General features: G+C 42.9%; 1 protein-coding gene across 19 annotated transcripts in view; it reads left to right on the top strand.

Annotated features, from left to right (window-relative positions):
- ELMO1 (engulfment and cell motility 1) overlaps nt 1-21,363 on the top strand; it is a 732,114-nt gene that overhangs the window by 667,932 nt on the left and 42,819 nt on the right. For all 19 annotated transcript variants that reach the window (XM_045053264.1, XM_045053261.1, XM_045053265.1 and 16 more), the window contains one exon: nt 18,755-18,918. In XM_045053264.1, coding sequence (XP_044909199.1) covers nt 18,755-18,918 — 164 coding nt within the window. The remainder of the gene's footprint in view (nt 1-18,754; nt 18,919-21,363) is intronic.

Raw genomic sequence — 21,363 nt, 5'->3', positions numbered from 1 at the left:
CCATTTGCAGACTGGGCTTGCAGAGCCTGACTGCTTCCCAGTCACCTTCAAACAAAATGTAGGTGTCTCAGTAAAGTATCTCGCAACATTCCTTTTGAAGATCTTATGCTAAACGAGCAAGCACTTATAGCTTTACTTTTTTTTTTTTAACCAAATCAATCTTACACTGGAAAAACAATGCTTTGAGTGTAGTAATATTAAGTGTAAGATAAATAATATTTATCTTGGCTTACGTACTTCCTATCTCTTGTTTTTCCTTCTCGTTCCATTCACCTCTTGCACCATGTGGGTTTGGCATCCATTCTTTACTCAAATTTTCTCCTTTTTGCCTCTTTCTGTTCTTTGAGTGGGGCAATGAGGAGAGACATGTTGGTATTGAAGTTATAGAGAAAATGTCTTAGCTCCAATTGGGTTGCTATCCTTCTTGTGGCATGCCAACAGCTGGCACAACACATTTTTTTGTAGTCCTTTCCAAAATAGACTCTTTCTCCCTATTACTGACAGGGAACTGATGGAAAACATATATAAAGTTCCCTTGGCAACTCCCAGCCAGAGACTTTATGAATACCTATTTCCTGAAGATAACCCATTGTTTAGAGGACTTTTTTTTTTTCACCAGCCCATCCAGAATGCTCAATTCAAAAGTTACAAGGATGCCTTTATTCATTGGGGATGTGGAGAAAAAACAGAGAAGTAGGAGGGTGTGCCCAGGGTTACACAGGAGGCAGCACAAGAAGAAAGATGCAAAGCCCAGTAAGCACCAGGTGTTCTGGCTTAATTATTAATCTTTGACTTTATCACGGAGTTCTTCTTCTCAAGATCTTAAATTTTCACCACTTCCTGCAAAATTCAGTTCAAACAAATTCTTCTTGGAGTTACAGGCCTCCATAGTCTGATCCTGACCCATCTTCCACTCTATCCTACCCCCTTCCCAAGTGAATAAGCATAAACAATAACTATCATTTATATCTGGTCCTGTAAAAGTTGCTTGATAAATATTCTTTTAATCCTTGTATCACGTTGCAAAGTCTATACTGTAATTTCCAGTTTATTGGGGGAGCTCAGGCTTAGAAAGTTTCAAAAACTTACCCCAGAACACATAGATGGTGGAAGTGAGAGCCAAGATTCAAACCCAGTTCTGCCTGACTCCAGTGCGTGCTGCTTTCCTTTGACCTTCCTTAAATTCAAAGTGATCTTGAGCAATTGCCTTCTTTTTTTGGAGAGACAGAGAGAGAGAGAGAGAGAGAGAGAGAGAGAGAGAGAGAGCATGCGTATGCACATGAGCTGAGAATGGAAGGAGGCAAGAGAGAGAGATACTCTTAACCAGGCTCCACACTTAGAATAGAGCCCATTGCAGGACTAGATCCCACAACCCTGGGATCATGACCTGAGCTGAAATCAAGAGTCAGATCCTTAACTGACAGAGCCACCCAGGCACCCCAAGCAGTTGCCTTTTTATTGATGGGGAGAGCCCTAACCCCCCTCACTCTTCTTTTCAGACCTAAATCATGCCCCCATCCTGCAGAACTCCACCCAGAACCTACTTTGTTCCTACAATGTTTTCTAATCCCCCAACTGGAAACGGTCTCCCTTCCTTTGAACCACAGAGTACGTGGGAATGATCATTTGACATCATGCCTCAGAGCAAATAACATGAAACAGGTAGAAGTCAGGAGCTTTGGGTTCAAATCCCTGCTCTGCCAGTGTCATTTTTATTAAATCACTTAATTCTCTCTTAGCATGTGCTGCAACCTGACCTCTAAAGTCCCATCCAGGCAAAAATTCTAAGATTCTGAAGTTGTATTTTATATAGAATTTCTTGTATGCTTTGAGTCCTATACTTCTTTGTATTCACTAGTCATTCGTTCGTTTATGTACTGAGCATTGATATTTCAGCCTTGATCTCGGAAGCACCATAATCTAGAGGCCTCACCTCCACTTTTGGGCTTAAGTCCCCGAGGGCAAGGACTTTGCTTTTTTTTTTTTTTTTAATACCCAAAGCAGATAAAACAGAAGGAAAAGTCTCTTTGACAAGATGAGATCCCAGAAAAAGAAGTTTGCACAAATACCAGTAAGCACCATGTAACATTTGCAGTCTCACAGTGTTTTCAGCTTCTCCTCAATCCTTGTGCACCTGTACATACAAGCCTGACGTTACCAACCTGCCCCACCCCCCAAAGAATGGTTATCAGTTAATTTAAGTCACCATATTTCAACTTTGGTTTCAAAGGACTATCATCTTCTATACCACATTTAGTGACACTTGTCCCCTTTGGCTCCTGCAGGTCCTCAGACATTTGTTTTAGCAGATGGCAGTTCTGCTTATCCCATCAGCAGACACCATTCTGGAAAGTAGATGACATCTTCCTCCCCGCAAACCCTCAGCAAATTCCTCAGACTGCATTTTTCATTTGTCAGATGTTCATGCCGATTCCCAGACGCCCTTATGACAATAATAATAAATGTAAAACTCTCACCTGGATTTTCTTTCTAAACACTTTCCTAGTGTGCTTGCTACTTGAGCACTTCCTAGGTACAAGGAGCTATGTGTTAACTTGCTACTCTTTTCCCTGACATAGTGTGGTAGCATTTGCCAACTATAGGTAAAAGTTGCAAACATCTTTTCATTCAACTCTCGTATTCTGAAATCAACTGCATCTTGGTATTTCCACTTTAATAATTTAAAGCATAGGCTTTCTAAACTCAGAACTTGGATTCAGATCTCTCCCCTGTTGGGGCACCTGGGTGGCTCGGTCGGTTGGGCGTCCGACTTCAGCTCAGGTCATGATCTCACAGTTCATGGGTTCAAGCCCTGTGTCGGGCTTTGTGCTGACAGCTCAGAGCCCGGAGCCTGCTTCGGATTCTGTGTCTCCCTCTCTGTGTCCCTCCCCTGCTCGTTCTTTGTCACTCTCTGTCTCTCAAAAATAAATAAATATTAAAAAAAAATTTTTTTAATCTCTCCCCTGTCAGTTACCAGTGTAAATTCTCTAAGCCTCAATTTTGGGAACTGAAAGAAATGGAGGGTCCCTCTTTGGCAGGATTGTTGTCAGGATACAATGAGAGGAAAGATACCAAGCTTAGAGTCCTGTACCTCCACTGAGTAAAGTGCCAGAAGGTGCTAAGGGCCGCCATTCCATCCCCTCTGATAGATAAAAGGTGCTTTGTGAGCACCCATCCCATTTGATTCTTATGACTGCGCCTAATTAGGTGAGACAGAGAGTGGATATTAAATTTGTTTTCAGTTTAGGAGTATGTTTTCTGCTTCAAGAATGGGATGCCTGGTGAGATCCAACATAACATGCGTACATTTCTTAAGTGAGAAATTGAGAACTGTCATAGGTGTAGTTTAATGTGCTTTTGTTTTTTGAAGCTTCCTTTGCTTGTACCACTTTACACGATTCATGCCTTTTTCCCTTCTTTCACACTTTCTTTTTAAAAAAGCAACAGAACAGAACATTGATTCTCCAATATACCTGAACCCTAATACATTACATTGTATTCTTTTAGACATCATTTCATTTGTTTTTATTAAATAAGGAACAAGTGGATTTATAGAAACTGATGTTACTTCTAAAAAATCCTCAGTGAATTTCACCCTAATTAAAATGCTAATTAATTTCACCATAAACATTGCCATGTTTATGGCAATTTCCATAAACATTGGTCATAGAAAATTTTTCCAGAGTTATAAAATCATGGAAATTTGAAAAGAAAGAAAAAGGTGATTGTGTTTAACATCAGGTCTATAATTAGGAGGTCTATAACTAGGAGACCCCTGTCTGCCCACTGTTTCACCATGTCAATAAATACATGTCAGCTCTGAGTGTTTGACACTGTTCTAGGACCAATGACTAGGTCCTTACTGCAGACAGTATATCATTTTCAGAGGTGTTAGTATTGGTTTCGATTGCCAAGATAGTGAGTTAGATAGAAAGTCTGTGTAGTTATTGGATTGAACAACTTTCACAGGTACATAAAATTGAACACAGGTCTAGGCCCTAAAACGCCTAGGGTTAGTCTTCAAAGAAATTGGGCATTGGGACTTTGAAGATACTCCGATCCAAGGTTACTGAACAGTTGAATATGTTAGGTAAGAGTAACGGTTGCTTATCAACATTGATTTCTTCAGAGATGGAGGGTGAGTGCCACCAAGAATGCCTAATTCAACTGGTTGTTGGTGGTTGCCTGCAGGCAGAGTCTGGGTCCAGCAGAAAATAAAGTGCCCTGATAGATTAGTGATGCCCACCACTGACCTGGGAGAGAACAATGATGGTATATATGCCGCATCATTACCTTCTACGAGGTTTTCTCCAAAGGATGCATAGGTAGGGCAAGGGACCACATTCAGGCGAAGCGTGGCAGATGCAGTGGATTGGGGAAACCACGAGAACAGCTGTGTTCATCCAGCTGTGAGAGATAATAGCAAATGGGCAAAAAGGAAGAGGAAATGAGTGGAGAAACACAGGAGCCTTTTCAGATCTTCCTTGGGCTCATTGGCTCCAAACCACCAAGTGACTGTTGGGATTTTACAGAATCAGAGCAGTGTGGGCTGTTTTAATTGTCTGAATTTTGTGCTGTGGTGGTTGACAGGTTCTCCTTTAAAGATAATAAATGGCTCACAATTACTTTAGTTTAGAAAGTGCTCCTCTGCCCTGGGACACTGTAATAACCAGCCATGGAAAAGAAAAGGCCTGGGGATTTATGAGGTGTCCCAATTTACAACCATCTGGGAAAAATACAGCAGGACGTTGGTATAGCAGTGTGTTAACCAGAGTTAATCTATCATTGCTACTGTTATAAACCCTCTCTTTCCTTCTGCTTAAAACTATCACAGGGATTCATCCCTGGCCTTCACAAAGACGCACCAGAAATCATTTTTTTAAAGCACGTAACTCAGAAATATAGTCTGGTTGACCTTCACTTTACTGGACTGAGTGGGAAATTTTCCAGGTATGCAGGATTTTAAAATCCACTAGTGATAAAAAGATAAATGAGGTATAGTCTCTTCTTTCTGAAGGCTCAAGGTGTACTACTGGGAGACCAGTAGTGAATGCATAATTTCAATACACTCTAAGAGGTGCCATTGTTGAAACAATAGGGTAAGAATAGAAACACATTTGTGTGCACAAAAACCAGTGGTATGCTTAATAATCACTTTGTTTTCCCTGCCCCCAAATTATATTGTTAGCCTATACATACAATAGAACTTATTAAAGTCCAACATTATTATTTATTTGCACACCTTCTTCCCCCTAAGAGGAAGTTTTGCAAGGTGGGCACTGGGTCTGGTTTTGTATTCCCAGCACTTCACCCCAAGTTTAGCCTGTATTAAGTGCCTAATAAATGTTAGCTGAGCAAGTATAGGATGCTTCTAAAGATTTTAATGCCAGAAATTGACAATTCATTAGGTAAAATTTAGAAAGTAAAAATATATTTACTCCTAATATATTCTGTTGATGATTCAGAACACCCCTTCCCCATATATATCACAGAGTATAGACAATGGGTGCTGCTAAATTTTAAGTTCCCACTGTGTGGCCATTTCCACTGCCCCATCTGTCTGCTGAGGAGCACCCACCAACACTTCATTTTGATGGCACTGTCCTCCCAGAGGGACTTGCTGAAGCAATAATTCTGGTTTCCCTGGGGTCCATCAGCCTTGCCTGATGGCAGAGCTGGTTTATAGGATCCAGACCTCGCTTTTCCCACTCTGTATCACTTGTGGTCTTGCCTGAGTAGTCTGCTTATGAAAAGTTTATTGAATATCCCTTCCAGAGGGGCAGGCTGTCCCATTTCATTTGTCACTATTTAACAGTTTATGCAGAACATGCTGGGAAATCTCAACGTGCAGAACTTCTGGCCTCACCTCCATGTGAGACGGTAGACGTTTCATTTCTTTCCAAATGGCAACTAATTTCAGAGTAGTCTGAGGCTAATTTATCAGTGTCCACCAATACTCCCCTTCTCCATCTTCCTTTAGCCCTATTCAGTCACTCTACACATATTTATGAAACTGATCCTGGCACACAGAGATGAACTGAGTAAAATCCCACCATCCACAGAGGTTGAGACACTCTAAGGTAGATCAAAACGTGAGCAGACGTTACCATTCACTCCTTTCCTTCACACCTTACATTACAATGAATGAGTGAAGAAGGAACAGTGAGTCCATCTCAGATTTATTGGTAAGAGCCCATAATGTTTAAAAGGCTACCTATGGATGCCATTTATCCATAAACAAGGACAGTTGAGAATTGCTCATCATTTAGCACTGTGTATTTTAGCCTCATGATTGTGTGACTTCAAAAAGGAAAATCCTTTGAGGCTCAGTTACTTTTTCAATGGAGTTCCTCCTCTGCTTTGGGGGACTTCGCCGAAGAGTCATTCCACAAGTGCTACCACCATCACTCTTAGCCATGGCTGCAGGAGTACAACACCTCAGTAGCAACTCCAGCTTGGAGACTTTCCCACTGGGAAGATCATTCTTTGTAACTTTCAGAAGATTTGCCAAAGACCTTGCTTTCAACATCTATGCTTGACAAAGTATGGCTAACTTTAGTGATTGAGCAATAGTCAACCAATAGTAGTATAAGTGTTAAAAGAAAAACTAACCATTTCCCCCAACCCTATTAGAAAAGAGTTTCTCAACTTTTGTAAGAAAACCAGCCCCATTTGTTTCTGCCTCTTTCCCCACGCATGGTCACATGTTTTGACTGACTTGTTTGACATGTTGTTTATTCAAAGCTGTAGATTAAATGTCACCCACTAATGTGATTTGCTCAGACTGCTTGCCTGAGGCTGACTCCATCAGACACTGGTGAAAATAGCTCCCTCTTGTCAACCAGGGCCTTCAATTAGCTGACCAGCAAGTCTGCCCTGATTACTATATAAATTTGGCTCCCTATTTTCAGTAGATAAAGGAAGTTTGGTCATATCGCTATTTGCCTCTCAATTGCTGTCCCTTCAAGGGCAGGCTGCAGAGAGAAGGTAGTGATCCTAAACCTCACCTTTGTTTCTCCTCTTTTGAACTGGCTTCCTGCAGATGCTGAAGAAAGTGAGAAATGTGTTGCTTCTATATTCATTGTTCTTCAACAGACCCAGCACTAATTGATTTTAAGATGAATTCCTGGTTGGAAGATTTATTTTTTTACTGGCCATAAAGATACCTTAAGCCTTAAGTAAAATGCCTTCTCATGAGGAACAGGACAGCTGTTAGTGCCTTGTGTTTTAGTCTTTGGAATGTGAAATCGCCCAGTTAGCACCTGCACGGAACCACGGAGTCAGGCATTGTATAATGAGCTATTTGGGAGACTAACACCAAGGCCCTCAGAGTTCTCAATTTGGATTATGATCAGATTCTCAGGATGCTTGAAGCTGCCTGAACATCTCTCTGTCTCCTGCCATCCAATTCCTATTTTATTAGTGGCTAAAAATCAGAGGAAGCTCACAAAGCAAGGGAACAGTGCTGGGCAGCTAGCTTCCCTTTCTAACTGCTCCAGGGCCATCTTCTTTGCTCTCAGGGCATGTTTGAAAAGTCACCTTTCATACTGTATCTAATACTAGTTGTCCCTCAGGTTCCCCAGGCCCCTGTCGACACTACCGGCTGCAGGTTGCCTACTCAGGTTGGCACACAGGCTGCTGCCCTGTGTCTGGGAACATTGATGCTAACTGCTACCCAAGGAATTGTGGGCCTATTGGGAACACAGTGGTTGCCCTTGCTAAAGGGGTCCCTCAGCAGCACTTGATCCTAGTAGGCAGATGCCCACACCACAGTGGCTCTGGCTACCTCAGTGATAAGCAGCCCAGGCACAGTGGTCTGGTTCCTGAGTAAAGGTGGCCTCTCAAAGCATGCTCAGAGCCAGCATGGTCCCCTGACCCTGTTTCTGACTGTCCTAGATGAGAACACTCATCCTGTTCACACTGTGGCTAATATCTGAAGACCAAGCATTGGGGGAACTACAGGCAGTAGCAAGCCGAGGTCTTGGTTCCTCATCTGTAAGTTGCATTGGGCATGTGAAGGAGGGAAGAGGCCTGTCCCTTTTCTCTTTCCCGTGGAAGGGAAGCAGTCATCACTCCTTCCTGTCTTCTTGTGCCTCCTCATTTAGACCAGTAGATCTCAAGCCCAGCCACACACTAGCATCCCCTGTGGCGCTTTGAAAAATATACCCAGTGTCTGGAACCTATTCCAGATCAAATGAATCAGAATCTCTGGGGGTGAGGCCAGGCAAAAGTCTGCTTTAAATTCTATTTTAGAGTTAAAGTTGGGAATTGCTGATTTTTAAAGCTATTTATTTCTTTTAATCACTTGATGGGTCCATTCGGAATAAATAGGTAGACATTTTCTCAGTTACTACTATGTGAGTGGATTGTGCAGACCCTGGATATGCATTAATTAATGAAGGACACTGTTCATGATGTTACATAGTATGATCCCATGATGGGAGAATGGGGGAACCAGCACCGACATGAGGGAAGGGCAGCAGGTCAGAGAAGGATTTTGTAGACTTGAAGAATGAGCAGGTAGTAGGAGGATTTTAGTCACAGGTGAAAGGAAGAACACAAATGAGGGCACAGGGGTGAAGTTCGAGGCACTGAAAGGATCTCAGTGTGACTAGATCATGGGGTGTGAGGGGTGAAGCCAAGGAAGAGGCATCTGCTAGAGCGGAAGTTGGAAGGCAACCACGTGTGCCCACATGGCCACACTAGAGAGGCTGGTCATCCACAAGCAGTGCTGAACCACTGTAGGTTCTAAGCAGGTAAATGATATGATCAGACTTGCATTTTGGAAACAATCTAGCCTCTGTGGGCAGGGTCTGAAGGGGACAGAGGTAAAATCAGAGGCTTTTAGGTAAATCAGGCCAGGTAATGATGGGCCAGAGGCCCAAGGAGGAGTTAGTGAAAATGACATGGAGTAGACCAAAGGAACAGGTATTCAAGAAGCAAGTCGACAGCACAACACCCTTAAAAGTGTAATCCTCAGAGCCAAATTCTCAACTTCCAAGCCCAGGTAGTTCCATTATTTTTATCATTGCTGCATAGTTTTCCATCACTCACCAAAGACATAATGCAAGTCAGAGTTGCATTTCGGTCACAAGTACAGATGGATGGCCCCCAAAGAGCAGGCCTTGGCTGTCAGGCAGTTTATACTCCAGGCTCTATCTTGAGAGGAGTCAAACCAGGGGAAGGTTTTGGTCTGCAGTGAACTGTCCTTTTTCTCAGCTCTTGGGTACATATCTTGGCCTTTGATGTAATGCACAACAAGCCTAACCTGTGTGGGGTTCAGAAATTCTATCTTAGGGAAGAAGAGTTACAGTGACCTCACTCCTCACATCACACATAGCACTGGCCTTCGGCTCTGAATGAAGTCATCATCAGCCCCTCAGACAGATATCCTAGGAGTTGAGAGCTCAGAGGACTGTTAGAGACCCACTGGAGAAACAGAGACCGCAAGGGAGAAGCTAAGCTAAATGACTTGCTGATTCTCATTATGACCGCCTGCCAAGGTTCAGCCATGTCCATTGTGAAATGCGAAGGAGCTTTTTTGCATTTATTATTGCATTTGATTCATGAATAAAATGTTTCAAATTCATCTTGCATAATTGAGGACACATGATGAAATCAAGAGGGGCTGGAGGTTGCACACCAGCTAAGCTGATCCTCTGTGATTTCAGAACAGTTTCTGGCCATTTACATTGAGCCTGACCCCACAGGGCCCTTCATTAGGGGACTGCATTGGTCAAACCTCAGCAGGACATGTGGCAGGATGGAGCAAGGACAGGAAAAAGTATCTTCGAGGCTCTGAAACCATTCAGGGGGACAATTGAGAACACTGTTTTCAAGAAAACAAAAACTTGAATATTGGAATCAGTTCTGTTCAGTGCAACTTAAATATAATCTTGAACTGCCCTCCATGCATTCTAAACACCCTGTGCCATCATGAAGGGGTCTTCATACCGCAAGGACTATTTTATTTTTTGGATGAGCTGTCTTGAGGACTAAGATTCACAGGAAACCTCCTAATGATGGGGATAGTGTTTAGGGATCAATGCTCAGCATCTCCTAATCCTGACTAAAGTTGGTCCCCTCCACTTTCTAGATAAGGAAACCGGTTCAGAGAAGCTGAGTGATTCATTCACCTAGTTCAGCATATCATGGAGCCAGACTTTGAAATGAGCATGGCCTATCTGTAAAGCCAGGTGTTTTTCCTCTATACCAGGGGTTGCCAAATTGCTGCCTACAGACCAAATCTAGCTCACCACCTGTTTTTTAAATCAGGTTTTATTGGAACAGAGCCACACTCATTTATTTACTTCTTGTCTGCAGCCAGTTTCACACTGCCAAGGCAGAGCTAAGTAGTTGCAGCAGACACAATATGGCCCTTACCAGAAATTTGCCAACCTCTGCTCTGTGCCCATACTGCCCCAGAATAAATACAGAAAACCTAAATGCTTCCCCTTGGGCCCAGAAAGCATTTTTAATTTTTCTCTCCCCTTCATTTAATACATTTGAGACCATTCAGCAAAAAGTCTCATTTGCGGGGACTAGCCTAGGCAGTCCACTCCCCAGCCGTGGCAAAACTACAAAGTAAAACCATTTTTAGTTTCCAGAAGGTGTCCTAATTTTAAAGACCTCTAGGGGCTGGAGTGGGGGGGGGGGGGGGGGGGGGGGATTGAAAGCCTGCATCTAGGTCAATATTTGTCCCTGCCTAGAATGTCATCAGTTTTTACCCTAACTTCTAGCACTTTTTCTGGGCAAGGCCTCTTCTCCCCACATCCTAAACTTGGAGATTAGCCCTTCAAAGTGATCCCTGGTCTCTGGGAAGTTATTCTGCCTGTATATGAGCAGTGAGACTCCTCTCCAGGCAGAATCCTTGCAATTTTTTGGTCCTTATGAATCTTCAGTCATTTTGTTTTGTGTAAGGAACATTCTTAGGAAGAAAAATGGTCCAGTCCTAAAGCCTGGCAATGACAGTTCTCCCACATGACTCATTTTTAAGCTGGACTGTCTTGACATCTGTCTTCTCTGAGACAGCCTTTTCTCTTCATTATGAAGATAAATCCATTTAATGGGTCACTACTGATTGGGTAGATTGTACATTTTTGTAAGTGCTGACTCCCTCCTTTAGTGATAATGCCCAACAGTGGCTTTTTTAGAAACTCTCTACTCTTCACAGACCAGCCTTTTCCAACTCAGCCTGGGAAAGGAAGCCCAAAACGATCTCTCAAACCCTAAGACAGCATTTCAAAACCATGGACTTTACTTTTTAGACTTTGTAAAAGTGCACTTTGAAAACCATGTTAACAGTCTTATAACTGTGTTAAGGATGTATTTGTTTAATTCTACAGATAAAATGTGGGAGCCTAAGAATCTTTGGCATTAAACATATCAACCATTATTACAGTCTGCAAGATACCGTGTTAAGTACTAGGGAATACAATACAAATAAGGAACAGTACCTGCCCTCTAGGGATTTACAATCTAGTTGGAGAAAGGTACACCAGTAACTGATTCATCTCGTTTAATGGGATATGGCACGAATTGCCATTGATGCCACACTGAAGGCTGAGAAGTGGGGCTAAATGTTTGCTGAGACCAAGCTTCTCACATTTAGTGAGTGCTGGAATCATTTGGAGGAGCTATTGAGAAACCCTGATTGCAGGGTGCTACTCCTTGAGTTTCTGATTCAGTAGATCTGGGGTGAGTCTGAGAAGTTGCATTTCCAGCAAGTTCCCAAATGATACAGATGTGGTCTCGGAACACTCTTTCAAGGATATTTTATCGTAGGAGAAACCTCTGATATAAGTCATTTCATTCTCAGAAGGCAAGGGAGCATGACATCATATTTGTTGTGTATCTAGTATGTTCTATTTGGTGTATTGAAATAATATCTTATTTCGATTTTACAATAACCCTATGAACTCTGAACTATTATTTCCACTTTATAGTGAGCAGACTAAGGCTTGGGAAGGGAAACTCATATATGGTCCAAGGTACCATAAATGGTATGAGGCTTTATCTAAAGAACAACACCTTGACAAATTCTAAATGATTAGTATTTATGGTTTACGAATGAGAAAACTGAGTCTGGGAGAGATAGACTGTCTTCGAAAAAGTCACAGCCTGGCTTCACAGTTGTGTATTATGAGAAGTAAGGGAGATGGTTCCTTTTCAGAAATACCAAATAAAAGCTGTGCTATATAATTAACAATAGGTTTACAATCTATTGGAAATATGTATGAACCAACCCCCCCAACAATGGAGTCTCAAATCTTTAGACACTTCACTTCCTGTTTCTTCTTCCCCTCTCCATTTCGTGGGCTTATTTTTGTGGGCTTTGCAATGAGCATGAGGGAAGGACTGAAAGTCTCTGTCCCTGAAAGTCACCTCAGGGAATATACACTTGTTTCCATCAGACTATTTTTGGTCTTACATGGGCATAGACAATATCCGGGTAAGGCTATAACCTCTAGTACTCAGCCAATGAGGAGCCAAGGGAGGGACTTGCATGCTAGGAGATAAATTGTCTGCTGTAATTGTCCTGAGTGTGCATGTCTGTCAGTCCCCCATTTTTGCAAGAATGTTGATTAAAGCCTCGCTTCACTGTGCTCTGAGTCTCCGTGTCCCTCCTTTGATTGGGTCTGTGGGCTTATTTCTAACATGTATGTTGGGCCCTAAAGGCTGAGAAGCCATCCTGCAACCAGTAGCATCCATTTGCTGAAAGCTGTAATATGGACTCCAAAAGCATATTTTGTCTAATGTCTGACCCATGCACTCCCTCCCTCCAGCCTTTGCTCTTGCTGGTACCTCTTCCTGGACTTCCTGCCCCTCTTCTTCCCTCAGTAACTCCCATCCATCCTTTAAGTCCTAGCCACAGTTATGTCTCGGCCTTGCAGACTTTCTTACTTCCTTCCTCACCCCAGTGGCAACAGGGATAATGGCTCTTTAGTAATGTTTCCCTGGACCCCTCTCCAAGCAGAATCTCTCCCAATTTTTGTATGCGTCCCAACATACTTTATAGTATTGAATTTCATCACACAGCCCCCAAATCCCCTGGTGACTTATCATTAATTATAGAAAAAATCCAAAATTTTCATCTTAACCAACAAAACCACCCACTGTCTGGCCCAGCCTGACTTTCAGGCTTACCCCACAGCCCTAAGTCACTTTTCCAACTAAATGAAGCCACCATACACTCCTCCCCACCCAGGGATGTCTTCTTCTCTCTCCAAGCGTTGGCTCATGCTGTTTCTTCCACCATTAATGGTAGCTCCTTCTCTGCTTCTCATCATGTCCACATCTGGTCTCTCCTCAAGCCCCAGCCAAAGTCCTGGTGCTGTGCTGTCAGCCCGTCAGCACTTGAGAGGGACCAAGTATTTGAGGAATGAATGTCTTGCCCTCACTTCACTGTGACATTACTTCCTCCCTTGGAGGAGGCAAGTACGTACATGTCTTATCCACTTTCCCAGAGTGGGTGCTCATTCAACACAAGTCTTCAGATGTCTCACTTACGGTGCCTTGCACATTGTTGGTGCTTGAAAAACAGTTGTTGAATGAACGGATGAATAATGCTGGATGAAGATTGTGGGTATAAAGGTGTGGTCAAATTGGTGATTAGACTAGGAGCACAGGGAGGCTCAGGAGATCTGGGAATAAAACACAGGAGCGCATTTCAATGTACAACAGGAGCACAGTTGGATTACCAGCATGTTTGATTCTAGTTAGGGTTCCCCAGCCCTTAACACCATTAACCCAACCTTCCAAGGAGCCCAAAGGTTTTCTCCATTTGAGGTACATGTGTCTTATGGAACTGCCACTGCTTTTGTAACATGTGACATTATCACAGAGAACATGTGCCGGAAAAATTCCAGAAACACACCACAGGCACAGTTTGACCTTGATGAAATAATCGGTCAATAGCAGTAAGTGAATGCAGATTCTAAAAGCATGTTTTGTTTGCTGTCTGTGGCAAAGCATATTCTGTAATTAAGAAGTTTTAAGTTCATTGATTTGCTAATGCCTCTGCTACACCATCTGTGGGTTTTCCAAACAATGATAAAAAGTTTGATATTTTCCGAAGAAGACAGAGTCAAACGTGGTGGTTGTGAATGTCTTGATTTAAATTGCACACATAGAGCATTCTGGAGACTTAACATTATTAATTGTAGCCTTTGTGGAAAGTATTTTGCAAAGGAATAGAGAAATATTTGATTTATTTAACTATTTTGTCTCTTTAAAAAAATCAATGATATTTTTCACTGGGGTCATTTTCCTTGGCACACAGAGTGACCATAGAACTTCTCAGAGCTGGTGCCAAGCAAAACTGTGAAGTAAATCAGGGAAAGCCAGTCTTTGTCTTCCCTAACCTCTGTTCTATGCTATATACATACCAACCACTTGCACCCCTTTTCCTGGAGCCAGGTGCCCCTTGGCTTATCCTTATCTTTTTTCTTATCCTATCAACCTACTCTTAGGAAATGGTATGTGTTTTCTTTTAAACTGAAGCATAAGTGATTGTTGGGAATTTAAAAGATTGTACCACTTATGGATTCTTACATCTAGCAAAAGATCAAAGTCTTAAGCTAGAGGAATTGAAACTCTTAACAGTAGATTTTAAGCATAAGATTGAAGTAGGAGCTGAAGAATTTCCCAGACCACCGTAAGGGATTATCATCATTTCCATGCAAAGGTACAACCATGTGCATATAAATGAGGATGATTTTTAAAACATATTTCTTATTAAAGCACCTTTGTTGTTTCTATCCAGCTTCCTTCTCCTACTTTCCCCCAGTCTGGGCAACCTCCAACCCATAAGCTGGTATTCCTCTTTGACTTCATTATATGTATTCATTGAGATCTTAAGTTGTAAGTGACAAGAATTCCATTCAAATGGGGAAAAAAAAGGTTCATGTAACAAAACCAGCAAATGTCAGGATTGAATTAACATTATGGTTGAATATAATTTAACCATTAGCACATTCTCTCTCTCTCTCTCTCTCTCTCACACACACACACACACACACACACACACACACACACCTTTCTTCTGTCTAATTTGAACGAAATCAGTCTTAATATCTCCCACTCTTCCTGCATGTTAAGGGACAGTGTTGCAGTTGTCAATTTTAGGAGAAAAGAGCATGCTTCAGTTCTGCTTCACATCAAGTCAGAAGTCTGGCAAGGATGCTGATTGGTCAATTGAGGTCACATGACCGCTTAGTAGCGTAATCATTGTGTCTAATCATATGTGGTCTGGTGACTGTCATCTCTGTGACAGCCTCTTAAGAAATGCAAAAAGTAGGAGAATCCCCTGGTCCTCTTTCCTTATCTATAAAATTAGGGAAGTGGAGATGTGTCTAAAACTTCCCCAGCTTTAACCTGATTCTATTTAAAAACTGCTTCTTCATTTTTGGTATTCTAATCGCTCTTAGTCTCTCTTACATGTCCTCTACCTCCCACATGAGGGTCAAATAACTTTGGGAGATGATAATTATCTCCTTGGTTTGACTCTGAGTTTCTCTAAACGGGGAAGGGGACAGACCGCTCCTGTGATGCCCCTCTCGTGAAACAGCAAACTGTTATAGTTCAACCTTGACCAAATTTAACCACCATTTATGCCACATAATATAAGATGGTCACAATTTTCAAAATTTGTCAAGCATCCCAAATTTAGCATTTTTCTTGAGTAAAAAAAGCAGCAGATCAGGTGGAAGGTCAACTGGAAATTTTCCTTTATTCCATTATGCTGAGGGCATGAAACGATGCTTATGTAACTGGCTCCAATTCAGATGCAGCCCAGGCTCAAAGGGGTTAATTAGGTGTCATGTTCAGGTTATTCATCTCTTCCCACAGCATTGAACACCCACTCTTCCTGCAAAACCCATATAATGTCTGCTCTGAAATGCCTCCCTGTCTGCCACCAGAGACCACCAGTCTGTTTTCTCTATCACATCCACACTTCTATTGTAACAATTATTGCCTGTGTCCAATGTCTAGCTCTTATTACACTGTTAGTTCACAGAAGGCAAGGGCCATACCTTATTCATCTTTGAATTCCTAGTGCCTCACCCAGTATAGACACATGATAAGTATTCAGGGATGTTTGTTGTATTGACTTTGTAAGTAATGCTTCTCGTGCAACTTTGTAATAATTGCTTCAAATCAAAATTTTCTGCTTTATGGTAAGCTGGTAACCAGTGGAGTTAGACTGCATGACCCAGCCATGGTCCTAGAAACATTCATGAATCAGAGTCCGAAAGGATGCGAATAAACTGAGGGTTGATGGGGAGTGGGAGGGAAGGGTGGGTGGGTGATGGGCATTGAGGAGGGCACCTGTTGAGATGAGCACTGGGTGTTGTATGGAAACCAATTTGACAATAAATTTCATATTAAAAAAAAAGGACAGTTGCCTTCATGTCTTTAAACCACTGCTGTCACCAGCAACCACCCCTCCCCTTCATAGGGCAGCTGTGGCACACAGGGCCTCTGTGGTGCCTACGGGATAAAGCAGATTCATGAGTACATGACAGAGATCTGTCATCCTCCAAGTTTTCTTCTGTAGTTTCCTGAAATTTCCTGCCATTTTGTGATAAGACACTACCTCCCAGAAAGTCCTCCTGAAAATGCAAATATGTTACCTAATGGAGGTTCTTCTCATTGTGAACTTGGGTTCCTAAATGTCAGAAGCATATAAGGAAAAGTGAGGGTTGATCTCACTTGAAAAATAGATAGATTTGTTTTTATTCCTGTCACCTATGACTCATCTTCTCTTCAGTTCAGCCATTTTCAATTGACTAAAGGAAAATATGCCTGACCTGGGATCCCTGGAACATGGGGGCACTGAAAGCAGTGGGTCAGCAGATGAGTAAAGAGTAAGGACACCTGGCATACCTGAGGTAGGGGACTCATGTCATTGGGGTCACCTGACTTCTACTGGGAAGCCCCCAGGTTTTCCTGAAGGCCACTTTTGTTCCACTATCAAGGAGGATATGCTACCTCCCAGTGTCCTCTAGACCCCTGCAGGTCACTGAACGGGTCCTTATGTGGACAGGACAGCTATAAGAGAGACATATATTTGGAGAAAGAAACCTGAGCAGATTGTTTAGCAACCCACACCATCAAAAAGCTCAGCAAGTACAAGGAGCTGTTAAGTGTTTAGAGGACGTTTCAGCTGCGTAGTATTTTCTAAGGCGGTGAGATTCTCCCGTCACCTAGCACTCAGGCACATTTGGAAGTTCAGGTTTGCCACAATCTTTTCCATGCTGTAAAACTGTTACCTCTATTACAATAAAACTTCATGAAAATGTCATCTTGGTGTAGGACTAGTCAGTGAGCAATTACCAAGTACCTATCATGCATCACTTATTCAACAAAGAACTGATTAGAAGCCATAAGGAATATACTGAGATCACATTCATAGTGATGAAGGCACACACATGGCACCCCAGGGCTGTTCACCATCAAGTGCCTGCTGTATGCACCATACTGGACTGCTTGGTGCCATTGAACTCAACTAGATATGTGTAGCCTTGGATAAGTCCTCCATCATTCATTCTCAGTTTCTTCATCTTTAAAGGAGTGGTAATAACACCTATTCTGCTGGATTGGAAGGAAGATTAAATGAGATGATGAATAAAAAATGTGTCTGGCACAAAATCTAGCATATAATTGAGTTGCATTTGTGATTTTTTCCGTATTTTTAAGTTACCTATTGACCCCAAGGATGGTGGTATGATTGACAGTGTAGTAGAGTGTTCACACCGTAGGGTTCAAATCCCAACTCATCCACCACCAATCAGTCAGAGGATTTTGAACTGGTTACTTAATATTTCAAAGCCTCAGTTTCTTTATATCTAAGTAGAATGATGATCACATCTAACTCATAAATTTGAGTGGATTAAGAGAGAGAACATATATAATGCACCAGCATAGTATCTGGCACATAGTAACTACCTTGTCAAGGGTAACACTTGTTTTCATTTGCAGTAGAGGATAAAAAAAGAAGCAGGGAGATTACTGCAAGTGTCTTGGATGCCTCTGTGTTCTCTAGTCTTTCCCTGCTTTATAAATTCTGATGAAGATGAATCCACATTAATGGAGGCAATGTTTAATTGCCTCCTTGTGGGCTGGATAGCACATTACCATATTCTTTTTTCTTGAGGCTTCCAGTGGGATATGTCTGTTCTATTTAATAGACTTTTTTTTTGTGTGTGCCTGGCTCAAGAAGGCACGTGTGCATTTTCAAATCCCTCATTTGTATGAACACTCAGGCCTTAACTACATGGGGAAAGCATTCTGGGAGGGGCGAGTGTGGGTATCGTTTCACATTCATTTGAACCGGTGCCAACCAAACTTCCACAGTTGATTGTGTCTCAGTGATTTTCTTCCAGAAAAAATAACGGTAATGCAGAGTTCTTGCTGCCACTTGGACTTCTTTTGCTTTTCAAGTTTGCATTGTCTGTGGTGTTGGCTTCAGCACAGACGTGTAATATATCGAGCAAATGGACCACTCCTCCCGGCCAGGCCTGTCATCCCCAACCCCAAGTTAGTCCATCCGTCTCCTTCCTTGTGGTTCTACAGGTACAAGACAAAGTTGAAGATGTACATCATGGTAGTCTACTCTTTGGAAAAGCTTAAGGTTTGGGCAGAGAGTACAAGTCAATGAGGCAGGGAGGTAGGGAGCCATTATCTCTGAAAGATTTTTTCCAATGGGCAAGGACGGCCCCTAGGAAAATTATGGTCTTCCTTTCATCTACAGGTAATGCAGGTGGTGAAGGAGCAGGTTATGAGAGCTCTCACAACCAAGCCTAGCTCCCTGGATCAGTTCAAGTGCAAACTGCAGAACCTGAGCTACACCGAGATCCTGAAAATCCGCCAGTCTGAGAGGATGAACCAGGAAGATTTCCAGTCTCGCCCGATTTTGTAAGTAACCGCTGTCCTCTGTGTCCTCGCAGGCTCTGACCCAACACTTCTGGTCTGAAGGCCTGTCATGGGCTGTGTCGTGAGATCCTTACAGAAGGCCAACAAAAGACACTCCAGGCAATGTCAGTTGGGTTCCTCAAGTCTCAGCAGCTCCCTGAGGAAGGAAGGCTAGGCAGGGCCGGCTGAGGGGAAGGCGGGCACAGTGCTGGCAGCAGGACCGAAACCAGGAAGTGGCCTGGTGACTGACGAGTCCTCTGAGAATTCATAGTCGAAAAGTGGGGGGAACCTTTCCTAACACCCGGGACAAAATTTTTTTGCCTATTCTCGGTACGTCCCTTTGATTGACAAGAGCAAGGGCCACTGATAATCCAGGCAATGTGAACACTGAAGTCCTGGGTGGAAGAGTCAGATTGAGAGGAAGAGAGAGATCCACTTCTCCCTGCCCCCTCAGCTTTGCCTCGTGGCAGAGCATCGTGCATCACTTGCTTGCCCATCAGCCTGCAGGCCTGAGTAGGAGCGGAAGCAGGCCCTCTCGTTATAGGACTTTGCAGCACCAGTTGCTGTTTCACATACCTCTATCTTGGGGATGCTCTGCACCTCCAACACAGAGACTGTTTTGTTTTGGGGATTTTTTTTTTGATTCATCTTTTCTTAGAACTGGCCTAAGAACTGGCCCTTGTCTTTTTCTAAGAGCCAGGTCAGTTTTGTTACCCTTATAATTTATACAGAAGCAAACAGGAGAAAAGGCAGGGAGTGGTAAGGAAAGTGATATTTATTCTCATTCTTCCTGCAGGAGACTGGACACAGCTTCTTCTGAACTTTTGGTGAAGCAAACCTACAGTATAGGTGTCATTATGACATTAACCCTCTCGGTCTCTGTCTCTTATCCTTTTTCTTTCTACCCCTCTTTCTGTCTTTTACTCTTAAATATTTGGCCTTTTTAATGCTTGGCAGTTTGCAAAGCAGCCCCTCCCGCTATTTCATTTCCTCACATCCATATGAAGTAGGTAGATCTTACTCCCATTCAAGGAACAGGTATAGACCAGAGAGGTGAGGAGCCAGGACTTGAACTCCAGCCCACTGATCCCTCAACCAATGCTCTGTCCACCCCATCAGAGCTCCTTTGCAAAGTGCAAGACTCAGATGAGGTTTAAGAAAGTTCACAGGTCACGGTGCCTGGGTGGCTCAGTTGGTTGAGTGTCTGACTTCAGCTCAGGTCATAATCTTGTGGTCTATGAGTTCACGCCCCCTGTGCTGACAGCTCAAAGCCTGGAACCTGCTTCAGGTTCTGTGTCCCCCTCTCTCTCTGCCCCTCCCCCACTCACACTTTGTCTCTGCCTCTCAAAAATGAATAAACATTTAAAAATTTTTGAAGAAAAAGAAAGTTCACAGGTCTGAAAAGACAATAGCCAAGCTGTCTACTATGTGTTTATTTTCAGGCCCTAAGAAGCACGCTTAGAGGCTGTGGAGCGGAACTGCAGATGTTAGTGAGGGTGACATTAGGTGCAAGGGAGAGAAGCACTTCCTGAGGGTCTTTGGCTCGCATCGTGAGACTTGAATCACACCTGCATTGAGCACCAGCCAGCTGTGCAGCAGGCATTGCCAGGGCTTTGCCACTGGTCCTCAGCCAGAGGGTCCAGCTAGTCCTACCAGAAAGAAAGCCCCTCACATAAATGATTGACCCCTCAGAGACACAGTTTCTTATTTGCAGAGGGGGACAATTCTGCCTCACCCCATCCCAGGGCCTACAGTCCTGAAATGTTGGATTTCATAAGGTTTGTTTCAGCGGATGTGTAAACACGAGGAAACTTATTTTTTGACACCAATTATTAAAGCCTAAAGGGAGACTTTAAGAGACCACTTCAGTTGAGGCCGAGGGATTCTAATTAATGTTTGACCATGACTTTATTCTAAGTAGAAATGTTAACCGCACGTGAAGTGTGAATCCCTTGCACCTGTTTTTGGCTTCATATCTTTATCTCCTGAGGCTCTGCCCGTGACATTCTGAAGTATTCTCTTGATTACAAGAAGCTCTTATCTTTACATTTATTACATAAGGGGGAGCCATACAAATATAAAGGAAATCTTGGGTATGTATGTAGCTTTGGCAGCATCATTTGGCCACAAGACTGAAAAGCACCGCAGCTCACTAGAGCTCTTGGTATAGTTGCAATAAGTCATGAAGACTTGTCAGAAACTATAGCAATTTAAGTGGGGTGGAGCCCATGAACCAGCCTGATCATTATCCTGGCCTCTGAGATGGGCAGTTGGCAGCCAGCCTCCTCCAGCTTCTCGTCCAGTGATGTTTTGTCTGTTGAGTGACCAACTAGACAAGAACTCAGTGTGAGATTGGAGGAAGCCTAAAAGCTGCCAAAATGGCTCGGAGAACAAACTCAAGTCAACAGAGAGAAAGTCAACACATGTATGATTGTTTGCATTCATTCA

This window comes from Felis catus, chromosome A2 (assembly GCF_018350175.1).
Source record: "Felis catus isolate Fca126 chromosome A2, F.catus_Fca126_mat1.0, whole genome shotgun sequence".
NCBI lineage: Eukaryota > Metazoa > Chordata > Mammalia > Carnivora > Felidae > Felis > Felis catus.
The sequence above is the reverse complement of the archived record's forward strand: the minus strand, read 5'-3'. Positions and strand labels throughout refer to the sequence as shown.